At 29.0% G+C, this 26924-nt stretch overlaps 1 protein-coding gene across 2 annotated transcripts; it reads right to left on the bottom strand.

Annotated features, from left to right (window-relative positions):
• Positions 1 to 2804: 2804 nt before the first annotated feature.
• LOC113365845 (reticulon-1-A-like) lies at positions 2805 to 24460 on the bottom strand. 2 transcript variants are annotated; one of them, XM_026607389.1, is made up of 5 exons: positions 24352 to 24460; positions 7353 to 7560; positions 3613 to 3821; positions 3318 to 3423; positions 2805 to 3236 (listed from the first exon to the last, which is right to left on the bottom strand). In XM_026607389.1, exons 1-5 carry the CDS (start codon positions 24419 to 24421, stop codon positions 3182 to 3184), a joined length of 648 nt encoding a protein of 215 aa, XP_026463174.1. In that variant the 5' UTR covers positions 24422 to 24460; the 3' UTR covers positions 2805 to 3181. The 2 variants fall into 2 exon arrangements, with proteins under 2 accessions (XP_026463174.1, XP_026463175.1); XM_026607390.1 differs by lacking the exon at positions 24352 to 24460 and adding an exon at positions 17156 to 17176.
• Between the last annotated feature and the right edge of the window lie 2464 nt (positions 24461 to 26924).

Raw genomic sequence — 26924 nt, 5'->3', positions numbered from 1 at the left:
AAACTAAAATGTGAGAATCAATCTATAGATTTCTCGTTTATAATTATTATGCAATATTAATATTGCAAAATATTATAATTATAATATTCTACAATATTGGTCTATAGATAAAAGTGAATAAAAAATAATTATAAATGAGAATTTTTGATTGGTTCTCACATTTTAGTTTAAATAAGATCCGTTCTTATATATTCTTAAGAACATAAAAAATTTGGTAAAAATTTTAGTATAAAAAGTGGTAAAAAAAAAATTAAGAACCTTGATTCTTATTTAAGAATATATAAAATTTTGGTAAAAAAAACATGTCGAAAATTAATTAGCATTGTAATTAACATAACAGAAATGTGGAACCATTTTAGATTGCAATATTGCAAAATATTATAATTATATAGTATTCTATAATATTGGTCCATAGATAAAAGTTAATAAAAAATAATTATAAATGAGAAATCTAGATTTCTCGAGAACCAATTGGTTCTCACATTTTAGTTTAAATAAGATCCCTTCTTATATATTCTTAAGAATACATAAAATTTGGTAAAAAAAGTAAGGACCATTGTTTTTAATTTAAGAATATGTGAAATTTTGGTAAAAATCATGTTGAAAATTAATTGGCATACATAACAGAAATGCGGAACCATTTTATATTGCAATATTGCAGAACATTTATAATTATAATATTCTTCAATATTGGTCCATAGATAAAAGTGAATAAAAAATAATGGTAAACGGGAAATCTATAGGTTGGTTCTCACATTTTACTTTAAATAAGATCCGTTCTTATATATTCTTAAAAGTATATGTAAAATTTTGGTATAAAGTTGATAAAAAATAAGAACCATTGTTCTTATTTAAGAATATATAAAACTTTGGTAAAAATCATGTTGAAAATTAATTGGTATAATTTTCATAGGAAATCTTTCAATGTGATTTTCTTACACATTTAGTTTTTTTGTGTTCATTTACCATTGGTCTTCAAAAATACTAAAACTAATGCTAAATTACAGAATTGCATGTTTAAACTGTATTTTTTTTTTGTAATTGACTTCTATATCTGCATTTTTATATTGCAATTTTATCTATTTTTCAATAAAACTATTATTCTTTTATCTGCGGAACCAATATTGCAGAATATTATAAAAATATATAAAATTTTGGTAAAAAAACTTCTTGAAAATAAGTAAAATGTAATTTTCTTGCATGTTTAGTTTACCTTTTTTGTAACCACATTTACCATTGCAATTTTTTGTGTGCTCATTTATCATTGCATTAGATTTGTCTTCAAAAATACTAAAACTAATACTAAATTACTAAATTACTAAATTGCATGATTAAAACTTATTATTTTATGAATGACTGAAATCGAAAAGTTTTGAATCTGTTTTCTATCTGCATTCTTATATTACAATTGTATTTTCAATATAATGAGAGTGAGTTTTTCTTCATAATCTAAGATTCATGTGTGAAAATCTTGATACATTAATGTAATGATGAATGTAAGGATTAATTTCCCAATATTAATATCTATGAACAGGATGGGTTAGCATTAATAATAAAATAACACGATTAATTATAAGCACGTTTTGAAAATTATTTAATAAATTGTATACAAAGCATAATACCTATGAATTTTAAATTTATAATGATAAATATTAATATCTATTATTTTCATTTATATGCTTCATTACACCTTATCAAAGATAAATAACCTTTGTTTCAATCAATGAATTAATGAGTTAATTTACATGTTAACATATTTATGAAATTAAATCATGTTTAAAACTGAAGCTTCAAAGTTAATGAATATTTGCTTTTATACAAAAGTTGTACAAATGTTTAATCGATATAATACTAACTCATTAAGTCAAATTGATCAGCTCCAAATGTTATTATGAATTACTTATTAGTTACATGCAAAAAGTTATTAAATAGTATTGAGTGACAGTGATGTTTATGTAAGTTCTCCAACTCAACAATCACAAATCACTCTGCAATAGTACGGGGATATTAGCTTTATGATTACTACCGATTAATTTATTATGTTTTGATCAATAATCAGTTTCACCATTTATATTAACTATCTATAAATAAATATATTTGCAACTAAAACATCCCAAAACCGATGTAAGTGCTTCTATGAAAGTTATAAATTACTCACATGTACCCTAATATATTTCATTTCTTAATCTATGTGATAATAAATTTATTCTGCAAGTGAATGCAAATTAAATTTCATTTTCTTTTAATAGATAATAAATCAGTGATTGTGTAAAACATTGACATGGTGCCATATATTAAATATGCAACTATTATAAATCTATTACTAATTATAACGTTATTTAGAAGTTTTAAAGAAGCTCAAACAACACATAGAATTTGTGAATTGCTATTAAAATAAACATACAAATCACAATTCAAAATTTATCGAAAAGGCAGCAAATAATAGAAGCACCAAAAACACACCACAGATCAAAGTTTCAATATTGAAACTTAGTTTTTACGTTAAATATATTTTACAACTTTGACATGAATTATGATGAATGAATTTAGTTTGTAATGAAAATAAAACTACAAAAATATAAACTACTATATAGATATTTAATGATAACTTGTATTGATGACGATAAGTTAAAATTCATAACATTACTTTTAACAATACATTATTTTAATATATTATTCTTAATGACAAGGGATGAGAAATTGCATACTAATTTAAAAATAAAATTTACGACAATTACAAAAAATAATTACAACCAAACAAATTTTGAAATAGAAACTAATACTAAAAAGTAATATTTACAAAACTTTAACATATTTCTTAAAAGAATGTATAATAAATATTATATATGAGTACATATTATATGTATTAAATGAAATTTTTTTATAAGATACCTATTTTTAGTGTCAAATGTAAATATTTAAAATAAAAAGGCTTTCTATAAATCTATCGTAATTGGTTCATCATGAAAAAAAATTGATTCCATATATACTACAAATCAATTCGATTTGCAATATTCACATATAGCTTTCGATATGTCCAAACAATCGAACATATATAATATATATTTCATATTTAGTTGATTTAATTATTGTTAAAAAGGGTGTGGTTATGTTTGAAGAGTTATGTATATCGCTATACAATTAAATATCCACATTATTATATAAATATAATTTTTTGTGCTTATTTATCTTTATCACTTTCAGCTTTCTTTCCAATTGGTACAGCTGCTTTTACCCTAGAATTAAAATATAAAATCAGATACATAGAAAACTTATGTATTTTGAAGTTTTGAATAGAAAAATTTTGTAAGACTTACTTGGAAGTAATTTCTTGTAACTTGCTTCGAACGACATCGAGATTGGCATCGATTTGTGTTTTGTTAGTTTCATAAACTTTGGGCAGAGTGAAGAGCGCAACAAATGCTAAAACAAAAAATTAATGAAATATCGTCATTTACAATAATGGTAAGACAAATGAGTTTTCTAGCTAAATTGACAAGATTTATTTAATTATTGAAAATATGAATTCATGAAAATTATATAGTACAAGTTATTTATCACATTTGTGACCCATGTTAATACATATATGCCAAGTTTAAAAAGCTTTCATACCAATAATGATTAAAGTCATTCCGTTGAACCAAGCACCCAAATATGTGAGGCACCAAAGAAGAACAATGAATTTAGTTGAGTCGACCAAATCTTCAACCAGGAAGAGACGACGAAGCTCAGATACTGCAGCGTTCAGGTGGGTGACGGCAACTGTGGCAACCTGTTGGGCTTTTTCTTGGGACACACTGACATCTGTTTCCAACAGCTCCCTGTAAATAGGAAAACATCAATATTAAGTAACAAGTAAGGGTTATTACAATTAATAACCAAGTAATAGCAACTATTTTTAAGGTAAATCATTATTTTATGCCATTGATTCCACAGGTCAACATAAGAAAAGTTGTCTGTATTGAGTGTGCGGTAGGTATGTTTTCCAATTTAGTTATTAATTTACGATCTAGATTTACGAGATCGGAGATTTTGTCATTTTTTAAAAAAAAATTTTAATTTATTGCCATTTGACACCCAATTTTGACTTCAGATTCGTGCTCAGCTGTAAAAAGTGCAATGAAAAACATATGCCGCACAGCCAGCGTGCAGTAAACGGAGAGGAAAAAAGGGTATAACCTCTGAATTTTTTTACTGTGCTCCGAATTGAATGAAATTTTGGAATTAGGATCATTTTACCCTCAAGTTCAAAAGTGAAAACAATTCGGGTTGCGCCATCACCCCCCGGGGGGCTGACACCCCTTCTAAATTGTGCAATTACATTTTTTCAAAATAACGTCGGAAATCGATAGAAGAACTAATTATAAGAAAAAAATGTCTTATATAGTTTTTCAGAAAAACTAATACTTTTCAAGTTACTGGCCACTGAAGATTCATATATTTTTGGCGTTTTTCTTCGTTTTTTTGCAAGTATCTGCTAAAATATACGTTTTAACGAAAATCATGTAATGAACAAAATAATATCAATAAAAATCTTAATAAATCGGTATTACATAAAGTGTTCTAGGAAAAATATTAAGCAAGATTTGAAGGAGCAAAGTCGTTTTTTATTTCGTTCAAGATTTAATTGTTGTATTTAAAGCCATCTAGTGTCGAGGTTTTACATTTTATGCATTTCGGTGAAATTGGGTTTTATAGTACTCAACATTAGCTTTAAAATGATTGCTGTTACAAGTTTTTTGCGTGTAAAATGAATGAGCTATCATGCAAATAAGAAGCATATACGAAGTTTTTTTCTTTTAAATCATATGGTTTAATGAGCGCCATTTCCACCAGAATTAAAGTTATTCATATTCCATCTAGAATTGACTTCATTATAGACATCTTGATGGATTCTAGCAGATTCACTACTTTAGTACAAACTATTTTCAAAAAACTCACAATTTTATAAAAACTTTTTTTTCCAATTTTTTTAAAAATCGAAATTATTTTCATTATATCTCAAAAAGAATAAAAGATACGTATAAAAGCATATAGATAAAAATCAAGGGAATCTTTCTGGCTTATTATTGTTTCTTATTATTTTTCTTTCACACAAAAATTGACAGAGTTATGAATGTTTAAAGACTGCGCGGCCGCGCAAATTGGAAAATAAAGTTTTTATAAAATCGTGAGTTTTCTGAAAATAGTTTGTAATAAAGTAGTGAATCTGCTAGAATCCATCAAGATGTCTATAATGAAGTCAATTCTAGATGGAAAGTGAATTACTTTAATTCTGGTGGAAATGGCGCTCATTAAACCATATGATTTAAAAGAAAAAAACTTCGTATATGCTTCTTATTTGCATGATAGCTCATTAATTTTACACGCAAAAAACTTGTAACAGCACTCATTTTAAAGCTAATGTTGAGTACTATAAAACCCAATTTCACCGAAATGCATAAAATGTAAAACCTCGACACTAGATGGCCTTAAATACAACAATTAAATCTTGAACGAAATAAAAAACGACTTTGCTCTTTCAAATCTTGCTTAATATTTTTCCTAGAACACTTTATGTAATACCGATTTATTAAGATTTTTATTGATATTATTTTGTTCATTACATGATTTTCGTTAAAACGTATATTTTAGCAGATATTTGCAAAAAAACGAAGAAAAACGCCAAAAATATATGAATCTTCAGTGGCCAGTAACTTGAAAAGTATTAGTTTTTCTGAAAAACTATATAAGACATTTTTTTCTTATAATTAGTTCTTCTATCGACTTCCGACGTTATTTTGAAAAAATGTAATTACACAATTTAGAAGGAGTGTCACCCCCCCGGGAGGTGATGGCGCAACCCGAATTGTTTTCACTTTTAAACTTGAAAGTAAGATGATCATAATTCCAAAATTTCATTCAATTTGGAGCACAGTAAAAAAATTCAGACCTAAAACGCTCCGTTTACTGCACTATATGCAACATTATTTTGTTGACCTTATTGAACTAATAAATTAAGGGCTCGTTAATCGTTCAATGAGTAGGTACTTAATACGATTTTAACAACTTGTATGAATATAATTATGTGAAATTTCTATAAAAGCATATATCACGAGCAAGGATCAGCAATCCGCGCCCCGCTAAAATAGAATTTTATTTATTTTAACAACTCGCTCCCACCATAATATAATGTATTCTTTTCTTGTTGCATTCCTTATGAAATATCTACTTATTTAATTTTTTATTCATATGTTATGTTTATTAGTATATATTAAGAATTGTAAATTATTAATAAGTGCGGTCGCCACAAAATTTTGCAATATAGTGCAGCCAGTAAGACAAATAGGTTGCTCATTCATAATTTAGAGATTTTTCAGGATTAGATTTTTATAAAATCTTGCTTAACATAAAATTTAATGGCTGTAACATGTGTATATTGAAATTTGTGGAATTCTTGATTTTTGAATTTAAATACGCCCCATGAGTTAAAAAGTTTGCTTACACTTTATTTAAAGCTTTTACAGGATAAGACTTTTATGAAATCTTGCTTACTATAAAATTTAATGGCTGAAATATGTGTAAATCGAAGTTGTGGACTTCTCGACTTTCGTTTTATAATTATTTTTCAATTTATTGTTAATCTTTTAACAAGCACTTTTAAATTAAAAACGGAAATACAAAATGAATTCTTTAGATATGGGATTTTAAATTCAAAGGGATTAGAAAATTGGGGTTTTCAATCTAAGAACAAGGCGAATTAAGAAAAAAAGAACACCTATGAAATATATAGATACATAAAACATGCTGAAACTAAAACTCTTTGACTGTTCTTAATTTTCAATTTTTTCTGTATTTCTAAAACATTTAAAAACATATAATTTTAAAACATTTATTAACGTATAAAAATTGATAGAAAAATTCATGTTTCCCTTTTTAAGCCCATTCAAAAATCCACGACCAACTCATGCTTAAAATAGACAAAAATGAATAAAATTTCTAATTAATAATTATAAGAACAACCATATTTTTACAGAAACTTATATCAATTTCTCACAAAATAGATCATACCTACTATTGTAATAACAAATGAAATCAGGATTGTATAAAATCTAAAATATATTTTTGTATCAAAATTTCAACTCTTTTAGTTGAAACTTTTTTAAACTCGATTAAGAATTTTTTGCTACTACCTGGAATTGATTCATTTAATTTTAAGCGTATGCCGAATTATGATGGTTATCACGTTTTTGTTGAGAAATAAAAGCATTTAAATCACAGGTTTAGCTTTGAACACCTGCTCAAATATTTACTATCGTTTATATTCATATATAAATATTACAATACTTATAATTCATGATAATAAAACTTACTTGAAAGGATGGCCATCAGACGTCTTCTGAACAGCTTGCAATACGTTGCGATAGATACGGAAGGCCATGCAGCCGCAGACGGCTGTGAGGGAAGCGTACGCCAACACGCTGATTAGGGAGAAGCATGATAACGCCAGCAGCAGGGCGAGGGACACGCCGAATACGATGCCAGACTTACGCGGACAACGCCAGTAAATCAGCGATTCCACTGTAAAGGAAAGATTAGGGTCAGAATATATAACGATTAGACAACTAAATTCTAAATTATATCCAATTACATTATATTTTATGTATGTATATGTAAATATTCATGTGTGTGTTAAGGTGATATTCTAGTTCAGAAATTTAAAAAATCTAGCGGGGTGCATGGCATCGTGCCTTAAGGCAAATTGCTGGAACTTTTCGTACCGTAATTAAAAATCTTGGTACGGAACCCAAAAAAATTTACACAAAATGTGTACACATTAAAATCTCTATAAAATATCTGACAACTTAACGTGCATATGTCCAATTAACATTTTTGACCGCCAAATGACATTTTTTTAACTTATTTTTATTGAGAATCCATGGATCTGCCTTCCCAAAAATTTAATCAGTTTTTCATCTTGTCAATACAAGTAAAATTATTAAAATCGGACGCTCCGTTCTCTTAAAAACTGAGTTACCGTTTTGGCACTTTTTGCCCCGTATCTTCAGAACGGCCAGACCTGCTTTCGCCAAAAACTAATCCACTAAAGCACGTCTCCTTACCAATACGAATCGAATGTTTTTTGAATTAGTCAAATCGGTTGATCGGTTTTCCCGAAATCGTCGATGAAAATTTGTATCCGCACACACACACGTCAATTTTTTCTGCCAGGTATGCCAAAATATTCAGAAACCTTTGAAACGTAAAGATATATAAAAATTTTCATTTTCGATTTTTTTTGCGATTTCTCATGGAAGTTAAAAACCCTTTTTATATATTTTCTAAGTTTAACTATTCAAAAATGTGTACAAGAGAATTTTTCGAAATTAAAATTATTTTCGGAAATATAGCTATTTGATCACGATGATCCTCCTCTGTTTCCTTCTCCTAGGAAACATTAAACGCGTATTCCTCGAAATTGTCTTTTTCAATACAATACCCACGATTTCTCAACTTATAATGAAACGATTTAGTTTAAACTTTTACGGAGTCTTCTTGATAGACTTATCAGTATGATGCATCGAAAATGGAATCAATTTTTACTATGTTTAAAAAATTCGAGAATAATAAGAAGGTTTAATTTTTTTTTTCAAAACACTTGGTGGTTGATACTAATGCGACATTTTTGTAGATTAATATATTTTTATAATGGAATTGTTTGAAGGGTTAAAATCTAAAGTATGGTCATATGCAAATTTTTTTAGACCCCAAAACTCCATCACCTTCTAAAATTATTTTTTTAATTTTTTTTTATTCAATTTTTTTCTGAATTCTTACAACATTAATTATTAGCTTATAAACAATGGATAGTAAAAATGTAGATTGCCTTTATTCGGTACTTATTCAAAAATTGCATAAAATTCATGCTTCTAGACGAGAATGAATGTACGACTATAGAAAAAAGCGTCTCTACTACTCCATTTGTTTTCGTCACAAAAATCTTATCAGTGGATATGAAATTTTTTGAAAATATGCATTATATAAGATACAATAATAGTACTAAAATGTGACGTTACAATTGTTAGTAATAACTTCCTAAATATTTTTTTCTACGAGAACATAGAGTAATCGATCCATCCAAGGAAAATTCGAACTATTATTAATAATAATTATGAAGTATTTGACATGTTATCGAAAATCTGTGATAATGGTATATTGAGCTATTTGAATGCTTTAATTCATTTCGATTGGAAGCCGATACGAGTTTAATTAATTTTACTTTTACTTGCTGAATTATTACTAAAACAACTTCGGACCCGACTTAGAAAACCAGGCTTTAAGAGGATCCGGAACAATTCTCATACAAAAAAAAATTGTTAAAAACTTGTTAGTTCTTCAAATCTTAAATTATAAAATAAAGAAGCAATGTATGTAATGAGATAAAAAAATAATAACCTTAATACCTCATTTACATTCGGAAATACAGTATTCATTCCTGAACTCTATTATAATTTTCTTATCTTATCAAACATGGATTATAATTTTATCAATGTTACTATGAACATAGTAAAGTTAACCATTGTTAGACGTGGCTAGTCAGTAATTCCTTCGATAACATCGATCGTTTATCGTTCATTGCGTGGTACCTCTATTTATAGAAGAAATTATATTCATAACACATATTCTTTGAAGTGACTAATAAATTAGTATTCATTACTAGATTGGGGATGTGGGCAGCATTCTTCGTGACCATACAAATACGTCATTGATCAAAATAAATTTAACTATTGGATAAAACGATTCGAAAGAAAGTTCATGAATTTATTAGAAATATGAATGCACTTCCAATTATACTCATAAAACATTATTTGATTGCATTAAATAATTACAAGTGCATTTTAGAACTAAACTCAAAATATAGCCTCCAATAACTTGCTTTTTTTCTCTCTTATATCAAATGTATTTGAATTAATTAGCAATAGAAACCATGTTTGTTCACTTTAATAAAAAGAGAACTAGCTGTAAGTGGAATTCTGTCTTAAGGCAATTAGGGCATCGTGCCTTAAGGCAAATTGCTGGAACTTCCCGTACCAAAAATTTTTATTTTTTTTAAAAACGATTAACATTTTTGAAAAAAAATTACTTTGAAAAAATAAGATTTTTGAGAAACTATAAATTGGACAAAAAATTAGTTTTTTTTGAAAAAAAAAATTTTTAAAAAAAAATTTTTTTCAAAAAAAAAAAATTTTTTTTCTTTATTTTGACATATTGTGGAAGATCTGAACTTTTTTTTCAAAGCAATCGTACTGCTTTAACTACATAGGGACAAAATATAAAGCGCGTAAGCGCCGCGTCGCTGTCTAACGCATAAGCATTGGTACGGAACCCATAGGAATGTTAACAAAATGTATACTTATTGTTAAAATCTCTATAAAATATCTGATAATTTGATGTGCATATGTCTAATGATCATTTTTGACCGCCAAATGGCTCATTTTTTTACTTTTTCTCTATATCTCCGAAACCGCTGGACCTACCTTTATGAAAGTTGTATCAATTCTTCATCTTGTCAATACAAATAAAATGTTTTTTGAATTATTCAAATCGGACGCTCCGTTCTCTTAAAAACTGAGTTACCGTTTTCGGAACTTTTTGCCCCGTATCTTCGGAACGGCTTGACCTGCCTTTGCCAAAAACTAATCAGCACGTCTCCTTATCAATACGGATCGAATGTTTTTTGAATTATTCAAATCGGTTGATCCGTGTTCCCGAAATCGTCGACGAAAATTTGTATCCGCACATACATACACACACATACATACATACACACACATACACACACACATACACACACACACACACACACACATACATCCATTTTTTCTAAGGTATGCCAAAATGTTCAGAAACCTCTGAAACGTAAAGATATATAAAAATTTTCATTTTCGATTTTTTTGCGATTACTATAACTTACCCTACGGGAAGTTAATAACTAGTGACAAATTGCTGGATTCCTTACCAAATTATTAAAACTATACCGTTTGAAAATTTTGAAAAAAAAATTTTTTTTTGAAAAATTTGAATTTTTTGCCTTGAAATTTTTTGAAAACTTATAACTTTCTTCTTCAAAGCAATCACGGTGCAAAGGGTATGGGCGCCTTGCCATACAGAATCGGCCCCACCCTGGTATTTAAATAATTTATACGCCATTTTATAGGTCTAAATGATAAAAACAAATATACCAATTTTCAACTTTGTATATCATCTTATGGCCGAGATATCATTGAAAATATGCCAAAGTGGCCCCTTCTTTCAAACTCACTTTTTCGCGTAACCATAAAAGATATCGAAAATATGTTTACGGGATTCTATTCACATTGGCTCAGACCACATTATGTAGAACAATCGATGCCAAAAAATTGTTTATTATTAGCTGAAAAAGACAAAATAATTTTTCAATTGGTGTTTTCGTGCAGTGCGTTTAGTTGGACCACTTTCTAATTAGCGTTATTCGAAAGCCTAATGTTTCTTCTTTAAGTACTGCAAATATTGTTCAAATCAATTTGGTGGAACACATTGGAAAATTGAAAAAACCGGAGCCAGTACACCCGCGCATAACGCTAATAGTACCCTGCAAGTGCATAGAGTTCGTTCGGACGCAAAGCAGTGGGCGTTGCCCCCGAAACGATTCTTCAGAAATTCTGAATGCGAAAATATTTATTTTATAGTTATATGTATACATATAAAGTAATGATATAATGTAACATTGTAGTTTCAACAAATCCAAGAAACTTTTTTTTTAATGATAGTTGTAACATTGTGATAATAAAGCCCTTAATGCGACCAATCTTTATCAGTACTACAATTCTAAAAAGAATATGAAATGGCTATCAGAATTTTTTGCGTTATTATTATTTAAAGTTCTTTTAAATTATACGTCATTTGATGTAGAAGTTTTTTTATATAGTACTTCAGTAATTTACAAAAATTATTACTGAAAGTATATAAAATGCATTTATTAAATTATTTCGAAAATTATATTATTTATATAATATTTCTATTTTTTGTGTGGTTTATGCGAAAGATCGTGTTTTTTTAACTAATTTTGTATAAGCTAATTTGCATTTACTTATAATATAGTGACGATTTAAATGAATTTAATTTCAGTGTATATTTTTAACTTTCCGTAGGGTAAGTTATTGTAATCGTTCAAAAGTCGCAATCGAAATTGTTTGCACATCTTCACGTTTCGAAGGTTTCAGAACATTTAGAAATACAGAAAAAATTAATATGTGTGTCTGTGTATTCGTGTTGTATTTCGTGTATGAATGTGATAAAATTTTTCATTCACGATTTCTTGAATAATTCAAGGAACATTTGATTCCTACTGATGGGGAGACGTTCTGATTAGTTTTTCACAAAGACAGGTCGGAGATACGAAGCAGAGATAGAAACCGAGTTTTTAAAGAAACGAAAAATCCGATTTAAATGATTCAAAAAAGCTTTTGCTTTTTCGAATCATTTTCATCACAAAAAAAAATTTTTTTGTTAACTCTCTTTTTTAATATCGAAAATAATTCGAATCGAATAAATAATTTTAACTTTGCCATTCAGTTTATGCAATTCTTAGAAATACTTTTTCCAATGATAAAAGTTACAGTATTTATAATAATATATTTGAAAGCATTCAATCATTTTTCGAATTATTTCATTACAACACCGAAATTTCCAGCAATTTGCTTTAAGGCACGATACACCGCTAGTTTTAGGCATTTAATTAATATAGTATTAATTTGATTAATAATAATGTCTAAAAATTTCAAACTTCGTGAGTTTATACATATAACTATAAAATAAATATTTTCGCATTCAGAATTTCTGAAGGGGGCATCGCGCACTGCTTTGCGTCCGAACGAACTCTATGCAATTGCAGGGTACTATTAGCGTTATGCGCGGGTGTACTGGCTCCGGTTTTTTCAATTTTCCAATGTGTTCCACCAAATTGATTTGAACAATATTTGCAGTACTTAAAGAAGAAACATTAGGCTTTCGAATAACGCTAATTAGAAAGTGGTCCAACTAAACGCACTGCACGAAAACACCAATTGAAAAATTATTTTGTCTTTTTCAGCTAATAATAAACAATTTTTTGGCATCGATTGTTCTACAAAATGTGGTCTGAGCCAATGTGAATAGAATCCCGTAAACATATTTTCGATATCTTTTATGGTTACGCGAAAAAGCGAGTTTGAAAGAAGGGGCCACTTTGGCATATTTTCAATGATATCTCGGCCATAAGATGAGGTACAAAGTTGAAAATTGGTATATTTGTTTTTATCATTTAGACCTATAAAATGGCGTATAAATTATTTAAATACCAGGGTGGGGCCGATTCTGTATGGCAATGCGCCCAAACCCTTTGTTTTAAAGACGAAATATCGAAGCGCGTAAGCGTCGCGTCGCAGTCTAACGGATAAACATTGGTCAACAATAAACAGCCCACAATAAAATATCTGATAATTTGATGTGGATATGTCTAATGATCATTTTTGACCGCCAAATGGCTTTTTTTCCTTTTTTATTGGGATCCCAAAACAGCTGCACCTGCCTACCCAAAAATTTAATCAATTCTTCGATTCATCAATACTAATAAAATGGTTTTCGAATCATTCAAATCGGACGTTCTGTTCTCCCAAAAACTGAATTACCATCTATGCGTAGAGATGATTTTATTTCTTTTTCACGGCCAAGAATAGTAATAATGAAGGCTCAACAATATTTCAAATATTGTTATTTTTCAAATACTCTCGAAATAATGTAGACACATTGAATTTTACCAAAATACACTTGGCAAGATAACAGTCTTTCATGCCGCCAACAACTCGTATAAATTTGGATTATTAAAAAAATAAAAATGAACAGAAATAATGCAAAGTGCGCAATTTTTCAGTAAAAAGAAATGATTTTATTCCTGACTCGGCGAAAACATTGACGATGCATCAAAATAATTCTGTCACTAACGAAGGCCACGTAAACGCATATTAGTATAAATGCTACTGAATCAGCAACGGAGAGATACGGAGAGAGGTTATGACTTGTGTACATATCACACACATATCAGAAATGCGCAATTTGTAAAATCTGCAAAATACATTTTGAAGTACGTTTCATTCCATAATTAATTTTCAATAATTAAGGGGGTTGTTCGTTTTTTTTGTTACAAAAAATTAAAAGTATTTGTTTTTGTTCTTTTCGAAATGTATGTATCATAGAGACATGCGTTTTTTTTAAACAAAAATTACAAGATCATAGAATATTAAGAATTTTTTTTTTTTTTTCGCCGTCATTTTTTTAGCAGGGGGCGCCAAAGTGGGCATTGCAAAATCGATCTTTTTTGCGGTGCCACAGATAAATCTGTTGCGCATCGCCTGAAACAAGAAAAAAAAAACTACGTTGAAGAAGAAGTTTGAATCCAGTCCCCCTATCAAAATGAAAGAAAAAAAGAAAGAAAGGAAAAAATGGCAGCTATTTAAAAAAAAGTGTTAAAAAGTGCCTTTTTTGGGACGAGAAGCTTCGCAAGAATTTTTTGCGTAATGTTATGAAGTTTAATTTAATTAATGTTTGAGGTAGGGGGACTAGGTATTGCAGTGGTGAACAAATTAAAAAAAATGCAATTCGATCCGACTTGTAGTTTTTTTTTAATTTGTGGCACCGCATTGAAAAAAGTTAATTTGAGAAAAACGTATTTAAAGTTTTTAATATAATGTACTAAATACACCATTTAATTTAATGTACTATATATACACAACGGTGTTCAAAGAATTCTGACATATTAAAAAGGTCACGTGCATGAGGTATTATAATGAAAAAGAGAGCAGCTGCTAAAAACATGAAATAAACGGTTTCTGAGGATCCTACATATAGAGATATATAAATAATTATAACTTCGTTAAAAAAATAGATATTTAGATGATTTTTTTTAAATAATTCTAAGGTTTTTAGCTTTCGAAATATCGAAAAATCTCAAAAAACCGAACAACCCCCTTAAGCATTTATAATGAATGAAAATCAAATACTGATAATACAAAAAGAACTGGTGAAAACGCATCTCAAAATATTTCTAAAGATTAACCTTACGAAAGTCTTTAATTAAAACACTATACAATTGAAAACATTCATTCAGAGAGATACGCCAGAGTTATGAAGCTTAGAAGCATTCGATTACTTTTACTTAATTCTCATAGTTAGACCTGTTCGTAGGTAAGTGGCTAAAACGAATCGATCTGAATCAGAGGTCCTGGGTTCGATCCCGCATCAGTCTGATGTCAAGCAGTAGTGACAACAGTTTTCACTTGGAAATATAGATAAAAAGTTTCTAAGTGAATATAGCCCTGATCCGGCATTATATTCAGCTGCATAAATATTCGCTCTATTTCGGAAATTGTAATAATAATTCATCACAGAGGTAGGACAACTGTTTGGATTGCCATCAGTAGAACCTACTAATATTTATATAGTATTAAGTCAAATTGTCATTCAAAGTATTAATAAAAAAAAGATCTCGTAACAGATAATATATGATAAGGCTCAATTTTTTTAGAATTTTTACACATACACAGAAACTAACTAATGTACCCATATAGTGTGCTTCAATCAAATTGCTGCCTCTTTTCAATAAACATTTTAAGAACAGGTAGAAAAATAACCAGTTTAAAAAAATGTTCGAAAATTATTTCAATTATTTTTTTTTTCGTTTAGAACGTTTAAATATAAATAGTAAAATATCAATTATATCTTTAGCAACAATTCCATAGACTCAAAAATTTTGTGTAGATAGGTAAACTGTGTTGAAGATTTTGTGTACCGCATCCTAGATAGTAAAAAGAATAATGCAAACTTTACAAAACTAAGCAAACTTTCGTGTACGTTAGTAGTTAGTACTAAGACCTAATGTAGATTTTTTTTATTATTATTATTCTTTAACAGCAAGCAGAATATAATAGTCCTATAAGCTGTTGTGCTGATTTTGACCTAATACTAGTCTATTTGAACAGATGGCAACCCAATTGTCACATCTCTGTATGATGTATTATTATTACAATTTCTGTAATAGGGCGAGTATTTTTATTGGTGCAGCAATGCCGGGTAAAGGCTATTTTCACTTGGAAACATTGCTATCTATATTACCAAGTGAAAATCGTTGTCACTGTCGCCCGACAACAGGCTGCTCGAAGTGGGTATCGAACCCTGGACCTCTGAAACAAGTCCCGTCGCTCTTAATCGCTTACCTACGGGCGAGCCCTGAAGTAGTTAAAATGTCAAAACTTATTTAACTAAAAATTCGAAAGTTTCATTCACTGGCATACATGCTTGCTTCAACGAAAATCTCATCAATTTAAGAAATTTCATTTATGAGCACTTTCGACCAAATGACTGTTTAATGAACAAAAGAAATTATGTGAATAAATGATTAAATATACAATTTTTAAAGCTTTTAAACATTAATAAAATGGGTATTTTTTACCCCAACAAATGACAAAGTTCAGCTCTTTTTTCTATAATATTTTCATAAATTGTCTTAAGAATTACCATCATCCAGAAATACCAGCTAGAACATTCGTCGAAAAAATGAGATTGTTACGCGCATTTTAAAATGCATTGTTTATTTAATAAGTTTATAACTTATTGTTTTACTAAATGATTAAACATACAATGTTTAAAATTTATAAAATGCGTATTTTTTACACCAAAAAATAACGAAGTTCAGCTCTTTTTTTATAATATAAAAAAAGTCTTAAGAATTACCATCATCGTATAAATATTTTTCATATAATATAATTAATGCAATACCAAGATAATATAGAACATTTGTTTCTTCCATGTTAAAACAACAGCATTTGACAAAATATAGAAATAATTATAACACAGCTTTTTATAACTTTTATAACATTTTATAACGCATTGTTTACTTAATAAGTTTACAACTTATTGTTCACAGTTGATGTAATAAAAATAATCAGAATTACTAATATTTAAATAAAATACTTTAGATCGCTAACAAAAATATATTTAGTCAAATGTAGAATGTGCTTTACCAAATTTTAAGCTATGAGAAGTTATATGAACATTTTAATAAACTCAATATGACAGTTAAGAAAATATCCATTGTACTCACTTTTTCTTCAATTAGCGATGAGTAATCCTAATTGCATTAAATATATCAAATTAAATTTAATTGAAACCGGATCCTATCAAATCACAATTTTCACTCTTTCACACTATGCCCTAGGACTAATTATAAATATAGTAGTTCTTTGAAAAAATATAAATACTGTATTAAGAAGTTCAATATTTTTTTGCAATGTTTTCAATACAACTGGCAGCCGGTAAGAATACTTAGCTGTGCCGTGGCAACTAGCAGAAATGACGCATAGTCCGTTCAGTGGAATAATACGCAATGGTGGTGAGATCATGTAGGATATTTATAAAATAATCGATTTTATTCTGAAGAAAATTATTTCTAATGTGAACCACTAATTTGGAATCATTTCTAAATGTGAAAATTAGAAATATTATTAGTATTATGAATTGAAAAGTAAGCCGGAACAATTCATTTTATACGTTTCTTTATTTGTAAGAGTAATCCTCAATGTCATTTGTTAGAGTCACCAACAATAATGTTTGAAAAATTTATTAACTAATGGTTTACAATTAGTTAATAATAAATCACTAAACATGTAATTTCTCGGTACTAGATGCAACAAAAAATGAATTATGCAAATAAAAATAAGATATTTGCAAAGTTTATGAAAATTTTGCTTCTTGTTATTAAAAACTAAGCTATACATAAAATGTATGAAAATCTTATTTCTTGTTATTAAAAACTGAGTTATACATGAGATCATGATGTTAATTTTTAACTCTAGTAATAAAATGCTTCAGAATACTTTACTCGAACCACACATTTTTAAACTTGCGGAAATAATTCTTTCAGTCTTTGATATACATCACTAAAACCCTAATTTGGTCTTATAGGACTATAATAAAGTTCTGATTGAAACAGAAAAAAACGAACGGCACCCTATACTGATCAATATGTTGACTATACTAAGTTTAGAAATTTATTTATTTATATTTATATTTATTTTTATTTTTGTTTTAAGCTTTATCTTCTATATATATAAAAATAAGTCGGGTTTTCCTTCCTGACGAAATAACTCCAGAACGCACGAACCGATTTCGACAATTTTGCATTCGTTGAAAAGGTCTTGGGCTCAGCAAGGTTTATAGCTGAAAAAATTAGTTGTGCATGGCATCGTGCCTTAATGCAAGCTGCTGGAACTTCACGCACCGTAATTAAAAATTCGAGTAATAAAAATAATCAATAACTGTTTTAAATAATTTCAAATAGATTATCTTCTATATATATAAAATAAGTCGGTTTTCCGTCCTGACGAAATAACGCACGAACCGATTTCGACAATTTTGCATTTGTTGAAAAGGTCCGGGATCAGCAAGGTTTATAGCTAAGAAAATTAGTTGTGCATGGCATCATGCCTTAATGCAAGCTGCTGGAACTTCACGCACCGTAATTAAAAATTTGATTAATGACATTAGTGAGAATTATCAGAATTATGCTTGGTTAAGTCAACGAGCAATTCTTGCCGCAAAGAATAATGATGTACACGCTCTGAATTTCACCATTCAATCAAAAATTGCTGGCGATTTGGTGACATACCAATGATTCTGACTGGTCTTCCGTTTGACTTCAAACGATTGCAATATCCAGTTCGCCTTGCGTTTGCAATAACAAGTCGCAAAGCCAATCGCTTAGTGTTGCGGGATAAATTTCTAATAGATTATTTAGAAAATCATTGTTTTTCACATGGGCAGTCAAACGTTGCCTGTTCACAAGTGGAAAACCATCCGCTTTGTTTGTGTTAACGTCAGACCAAAAAACAAAAAATGTGGTTTGCCAAAGATCACTTCTATGAAACGGATAATTTGCGGATTCACTTTCATTTACTTAGAGAAGTTCAACTAAAAAACACTTCATTTTTGTAATCAAAATAAATTCGTTACTGTTGTATAATAAAATCAAATTTTTCTTTTTAAAATATAAAACAAACAAAAAATTTCTTCATCTTTCTCACGAAATCATTTGGTGGCGAAACGGAGTTCGTCGGGTTTGCTAGTCTTTAATAAAAAAAAGTATACTGAAAATTATTTGAATATTCTTTACCGTGAAAATTTATACAGTAATTCGTTGTATTGTGATAAAGAGTTCATATAAATATGTCACATATCTATAGATATGTAACCTACTTGTATTATCTATTGTCATATGTGTGAATAGGTGAACTCGATTTTGACTATTGCAAATTAGGTAGGTCCTACAAAATGCTTTGGTTTACTTATTCTGGAAGATGCCAAAAAATATTACAAAAAATCACGAAATATCACGTGGGAGACAGGGTATCTATTAGCATATCACGTGCATTTATTTTTTGCCTAAATGTAAAAATATCAGAAATTAAAAAAAAGCCAAATTTTATACGATTATGTCTCAAAAATACTCGTGATGTTAGATTGCGGAGGAGGCTCTAATTAATTATTACCAACTTTATTAAAATTTTAGCTCTAATTAATTATTACCAACGGAGAGGGAGGTAAAAATCTTCAAAATCGATCACGTGATTAACAGACTCATAGGAACTTCAATAAATTGACCAATTTTTGTGCAATACTACGAAATAAAGATCCGATAGTAAATTTTACTACTCTACTAATTTTACTATTTTACCAATCTACTACTACTTTTCTAATTTAAAACTTACGACTACTTATCGAAAATTTAATACGATCATTCTACTCTAATACTGATTGTTTTTTATTTTTTCTGAAATTTAAAAAATACAACAAATGTAAAACCAATAAAATAAAATTAATTTAAAATATTTCTCTAAGAACTATGTCTGCGAAATTAGAGTTTGATTTCTAATGCAAATTTAATTTTGAAAATAAAACATGTTTCAAAAATGTGAATGTTGTTTGAAGATTTTAAAACGAGTGGATAGCTAAATAATAATACGATATTAAATATTTGGGGTAATTTATTAATCGACTTCTGGACGTCCAGCACTAGTTCCGGAATCGCCCAGTCCTAGGAAAATGCGTTGTTTTGTAGGTCGTCGCGTCTGCGTCGGTGTTTTAAGGTGGAAGACGAAAATAACTTTTTCATAGAGAAGTAGGATCATTGTTAAGCATGTGCTATCAATTGCTCAGACGATTGAAGTACCAAACACTCAATTCGAAAGCTAAACGACTTGAAACTTTCTATAATATACTTCGAATATACTTCGAGCTTGGCTAAAGGCATCTTGTGTCACCAACAAGTATGTAAAACTTAAAAACTCTGCCAAAATGGTTAGCAGAATTGAATTAAATTTATTGATTAATTTATTAATTTAACCACGATTGGTAAGAGCACCAACCATTTCTGTGATTAAAACGTATTGAAAATAACTAAGTAACTTGTGATGACTTATCAGCAAAAAACCGTCATGGATCTCTGTCTGGCGATATTATTTTTTAATTAATTATTATATGTTCCAGGGAGGATTTGAACATATTTTGCAACATAATTTATGCTATCAATCAGAAAATGATATTTTGCATATATATGAAGACATAGGATTCGACAAGTTTATAAGGTTAGAAGAAAAACGTTTTTTGCAAACAGACAATAATAGAAGGACCTAGTTGTTATAGTCAATCATTTTAATTAAAAAATCTATAAATAATAAATAAAATCTTTTAAATAATCTATAAAATTATAATATCGTGTGAAGAAAAAATGTAACCAAACGAAAAAGTTGCAATTATATCTATCAATTAAGAATAATTTGGGTATAACTTTCAAAAACAAAATTGCAATATGTTGGATAAAGATTTTTTTCATAGAACGATTATATGCGCTTTAATCGACCTATGACTTGACCTATAACCTTGAGGGTACTAGTCCTGCTATATAAAAATAGAAAATATCGACTCCACTGCTGAAGATTTTAATTTTTTATGATTCCGAGTACACACAAATGAAAATGGTCATTTTAGTAAATGAATAATCATAAAATAGAAGAAAAAAAATCAATTGAATATCCGTAAATTAATATTATTTAATATTTACTACAATTGACTAAATGTTGAATATTTCATTTAAGTGATAAAGTTAAACTTTATTTAACATATTTTCTATATATGCACTAGGGTGGGTTAGTCCTTAAAATGGTCATTTTCGAATTTCCTTGCTCTCAGGGGCTCAAATGGTTCCAAATTGATAAAAACAATTCTCTGAAAGATTTAGCTTTTAATATTAACGTTTAGATAGAGCGCAATTCAATCAAACTTCATATGGAAAGGGCATGGAAAAAAATTTGAAAATTTAAAAAAAAAATGTTTTAGGTAGAACTTAGCGACAAATGAATGAGTTTTATTCATTTATTTGTTTGCTAAATTACATCTAAAAAACATTTTTAAAATTTTTGAAAAATTTTCCATGCTATTTTCATACAAAACTTTGAATTGCGCTCTATCTAAACGTTAATATTAGGAGCTAAAACTTTCAGAGAATTGTTTTTTTATCTATTTAGAACCATTTGAGCCCCTGGAAGCAAGGAAATTCAAAAATGATCATTTTAAGGACCACCCTAATATATATATACACACACATATAATATATATATATATATATATATATACATATATAATATTAAATTTACTATATTAAACACCAAGCTTCGCAACAGAATTCACAATGTACTATGACGTATTTTTCTATTTTATCACGGCATGCTCATAAAAATTTGATACCGTCTTGTTCGATAATTCATTCATAGAAAAAATATATATTTGCTTTGCTACTTTCTATTGAATAATTAGTAATTTAGTTTAGAAACTTATTTGGCTCTCTAATATTATGGTAATTGAATGAAAAGGGTAACTGAATGTATGATATTAGTGTATTTATTATTTTAATACAATGTCAATATCAGGAGTAACAGAAACCAATTATACATGAATATTGTACTAAAATGCATTCTCTCTTAAATCTGTTTACAAATCCTTTAGAAACAACCGATTTTTAAGAGTTTTAATTACCCCACCAAATCAGTGCTACCGATGGTTACTGTCAGAAGACTTAAAAAAAATAGTTTAGACCTAATATGTAATTATGTCAACTAACATATTTCATAATGAAAAAAGCAACTTTGCATTTTTTCAGCACCTACATATGCTTATATATGTCAAATTGTACCTTTAAGCCAAAATATATACTGAATATCCTTATTATATGTGGATAATTGTAAATATATGCTAGGAACAAATAAAATATTATCCTCTAAAATAGTCATATGATAAAACCTGTAAAACAATTTTTATTCAAAATAAAAATTATTCATGTACCTCGGTAAATTCTGTAATATAGTGCAACATGTGAACAGGTTTAACATAACCGGTTTGTTTATGTCATTCTAGGGAAATGCATCAACCTTAAAGCAAGTTATAAAACTCTAAACTGAGAATTTGATAGATAAGAACATTTAAAAAATGAAGCAACTGCACAAATCAAGATGCTTCAATAAGCAAGACAAAAATTCGAAGCAAAAGATCGATATTGAGCACTTTAAAAAGTATCTAATCAAAATATCGATTCCAAAAAAATATCGTGGCAAAAGTATCGATAGTACTCAATATCGAATTTTGAGTACTTTTCATAAAAAATCAAACATATGCAAGAAAGATCTAAAACTCATTAAATATCATATCACAATATTAGAATGAATTCTATTGCATGTATCTGATGTGTTAAATCAGAATCATTTTCAATATTGTAAAATTTTAACAGTAATTTTTCAATACTAATTTCAAATTCTATAATTTTTCAAAAAAAAAGACAAGTTATAATAGTTGAGTATTTTTGATTAAAACAATATAATAGTCTGATACTATATTCAAAAAGCAATACTTTTTAAGTACAATAATATTTTTAATATTTTTAAGTAAAATAATATTTTATAATTATTGAATATTTTTATATGAATAATTTTAGCGAGCATGCAACTTTAAAAAGCCGTTACATGTTTACATAAAAGTGCAATATGAAGCTCTTTGGAAAGCAATAAATATTCAGTTTAATGACGGTCAAGATAATATTTCGACACTTATTGTAGAGAAACATCCCTTCGGTCCGATGGGATTTAAAATTTAAAAGGATCCGAGAAACTCAAAACCATATGTTCGCATGCTGATATTCAAAAATACATGAGTATTTTGCGTAAAAAAACAATCGAAATATAATTATTTCAAATAATAATATTCATACCTTTCAATATATTAGTATTTTGCGTAGAAATTTATTTATTAGATGAGTATTATTATTTGAAATAATTATATTTCGATTCTTTTTTACGCAAAATACTAATATATTGAAATGGATGAGTATTATTATTTGAAATAATCATACATCGATTGTTGAATATGTTTTTGTAAAACACATTGGTACTTTAAAAAGCCGTTTCATTTTACATAAGAGTAATAAATAAACATCTTTATTTATTAGTGTGGTCATATTCATTTTGGGTTTTTGAGCAATAAATTCTGAGACTAATGACCCTTCGGGATCATTTTTTGACACTTCTTTGAAAAAATTATGACCAGCTATAGAGACTATTGCTTTGCATTTGGCAATGAGTGGTGTTAATAGTTGGTCGTAGAGTGGTTTTCATAGATTACGCTGTCGCTTCTTTTTGAGTACTATCGACGAAAAAGATCGATATTGGCAAATAGATCGAGCTAAAAAATCGATACCAAAAGTACTCACTATCGATCGCAAATTATCGATATTTACTCAGTACTCGATATTTCGTTCTAACACTATTTGTAACTACTATACTCGTATGAAGAAAAAATATTAATATTTAATCGAAGTTACCACCGCATCTCAATACAACTATGATAATTAACTCATAATGTAACTCGTAAAGGTACAACTCAAACCAGGAGAGCAACATTCAAGTGTAACAGTACTGATGACGTTTGACATAGATAATGACGTTTGATATCGCACATGTGTTCAAACATGTGGTTAGAGCACAATGAAAACCTATAACAATTATAGATATTTTCACTATTGTATGACCATATGTGATATGATGAAATGATCACTTCAAAATTTATATAAAACAATAATTTTGTTAAGAAAATTCAGAATTCTATGAAGTTGTAATAACAAATACAGATGCACAACAAACGCCACGTGTAAATTTATTTAGAACAAACGAACAGATTGTTACAAGTATTTTTATTCACCTGGTCCTCTTTCTGGCAAAGGTTCGGCACTGCCGTTCTGTTGATATCTCCCATATTGTTTCTTAACCATTTCTAATAAAAAAATTATAGAATTGTCTATAACACAGCCGCGCACCTCGTGTAACACTAGTCACGCTTTCTCACACCGAACAAGTGCCGAATGTAATTAACAGCGATAATATAGATTTAATATTCTCGCGAAAAAGATCGACGTCCGCTATCGTTCTGAAGTTAATGCGTTACACCGTGATGTGTTCGTATACACCGTACACGTTGCAAACCGTGAGCCCGAAACAGCTGTCGAGTTGGAATCGAACAAGAAAGCTTTGCATTGCTCGAATCTAACGGGTTTCTTCGTGTGCCCGCCACACAAGGGATACGGGGATTCGGATATTAGAACGTGTTGTTCTATGCAGCGATGCCGTCGTCGGCCATTACACCTTGATGCACGTGGTGTAAAAATACAATAGTAAGGCATGTATGCGTTTAAACTAACTAGGACTAGTGGTGCATGGCATTGTGCCTTAAGGCAAATTGCTGGAACTTCCGGTACAAAAATTAAAATTTTTAAAATTGTTTTATACTTTTTTGAAAACTTTGAAAAAAATTTTTTTGAGAATTTTAAAAATTTTGAAAAAAAAAATGAAATTTTTGAAAAATTAAACTTCTTTAAGGTTATTGTTTCAGAGATAAAATATCGAAGCGCGTAAACCCTGCTTCGTAATCTTACGAATAAATATTAGGGGGTGAGTTTTTTTTTAGGGAGAGGGGGGGTTCGACAAAAAATCACGAAATATCACGTGGTGATGGGAGGGATATAGTAAGATATCACGTGCATTTATTTTTAATTGATTCTTTTAAAAAATTTAAACATTTAAAATTTTTTTGGAAAAAAGCACGGTTTTATCACGTAACTAAAAACGCATGTGATGTTGGGTGAGGGGGGGGGGTTAATTTTGAATATCACCATGTATCACCAAAGGAGAGGGGGATACAAAAAGCCATACGCCTTAGTACGGAACCCACAGAAATGTAAACAAAATTAGTACTTATTCTTCTAAATAAAATATCTGATAATTTAATGTGCATATGTCTAATGATCATTTTTGACCGCCGGAATGGGATTTTTTATTGAATCTCCGAAAACCGTCAGACTCCCTTTCCAAAAATTTAATCAGTTCTTCATTATAACAAAGGGGGCGTCCATTAATCACGTGAGTTTTTAGGGGGAGGGGGGGTTTGACGAAAAATCACGAAATATCACGTGGAGGGGAGGGGGGGTATGGTAAGATATCACGTGGATTTATTTTTTAACTGATTTTTTTTAAAAAAATCTAACAATTTTAAAAATAATAAAAATTTTAGTTTTCACTTAACTAAAATACACGTGATGTTTTGGTGGGGGAGGGGGGGTAATTTTGAATATCACCACGTATCACCAAGGGGGAGGAGGGGTCCAAAAATCCTTAAAACTAGCTCACGTGATTAATGGACGCCCCCAAAACAATGAAATGTTTTTTTATAAAATTATCATTGCTGGCACTTTTTGCCCCGTATCTCAAAACCGGCTGGACCGACTTTTGCCAAAAACTAATCAGTATGTCTCCCCATCAATACAAATCAAATGTTTTTAAAATTATTTAAATTGGCTGATCCGTGTTCCCAAAATCATGGACAAAAAATTCTATCCAAAACACACACACATAATCCATTTTCTGTAAGGTATTCCAAAATATTCAGAAACGCTTGAAACGTAAAGATATGTAAAAATTTTCATTTTCGATTGTTTGGCGATTACTATAACTTACCCTACAAGAAGTCAAAAATGCAATTTAATTTATGAGAAGTTTGAAGAAAAATAATACGTAATCCGTAAACTTCTTTTTGGTGATATTAATTTAATTGTTCGAATATTGTTTCTAATTTTGAATTCATACCCTTTCTTCCTAACGGATTGGTCTGGTTTTACCATTTAAATATATTTTAGCTAAAGTTAATAAATTACTAAATTAATTAATTAAGTTAATAAAATGTGACCAATGTGTCCATTAGTTCGGCACACTTAAGAGAATAATTGAAATGCAAAAATAGTAAAAAGTGGTAAAAAACAGTTTTTAAAAGGGGTGGCTGCCTTTGTTCTTCTCAAATCTCTTTTCTACTTTTTCTCCTGCTCCAGCTGCACAGAGTTAAATTACTATAAAAAATATAACTAATATTCGCATTTTATCAGCAGAGGTTCAGTTTAATGAAATTACTTTTCCAGCTACATCAAGTTTTTGGATTTTATGTCGAAACTTAAAGGTCCTGAGCCAACTATCGGAAAAATTACACATACTTTCAGCAACTCCTAAATGTCAGACGAACTTTAGCCAATATTTAGCATATTGGCTCTATTGCCGTCTTTCTTTCCACATATACTGCACTTAACCATTCGAACAATGCACTTAGCTGCCCCAGTTTTTTTTTTAATGTTTATTTCTATTCTTACCAACTAAGTAGCAAACTTCATCAGTTCATCTTTTTGTTTTTTAATGTCATAAATCGTTGATATATATTGAACACATTCATTAAAA

Source organism: Ctenocephalides felis, unplaced genomic scaffold, assembly GCF_003426905.1.
Source record: "Ctenocephalides felis isolate EL2017-DRISC unplaced genomic scaffold, ASM342690v1 CF-g0.4_SCAFFOLD_01170, whole genome shotgun sequence".
NCBI classification, from domain to species: Eukaryota; Metazoa; Arthropoda; class Insecta; order Siphonaptera; family Pulicidae; genus Ctenocephalides; species Ctenocephalides felis.
The sequence above is the reverse complement of the archived record's forward strand: the minus strand, read 5'-3'. Positions and strand labels throughout refer to the sequence as shown.

Coding starts and splice junctions, on each gene's coding strand:
- LOC113365845 (XM_026607389.1), bottom strand. CDS start 24,421: ATGGTTAAGAAACAATATGGGAGATATCAACAGAACGGCAGTGCCGAA. Junction 7,561..24,351: donor TTTGCCAGAAAGAGGACCAG/GTGAATAAAAAT, acceptor TTTCCTTTACAG/TGGAATCGCTGATTTACTGG. Junction 3,424..3,612: donor AATGACTTTAATCATTATTG/GTATGAAAGCTT, acceptor TTTTTGTTTTAG/CATTTGTTGCGCTCTTCACT.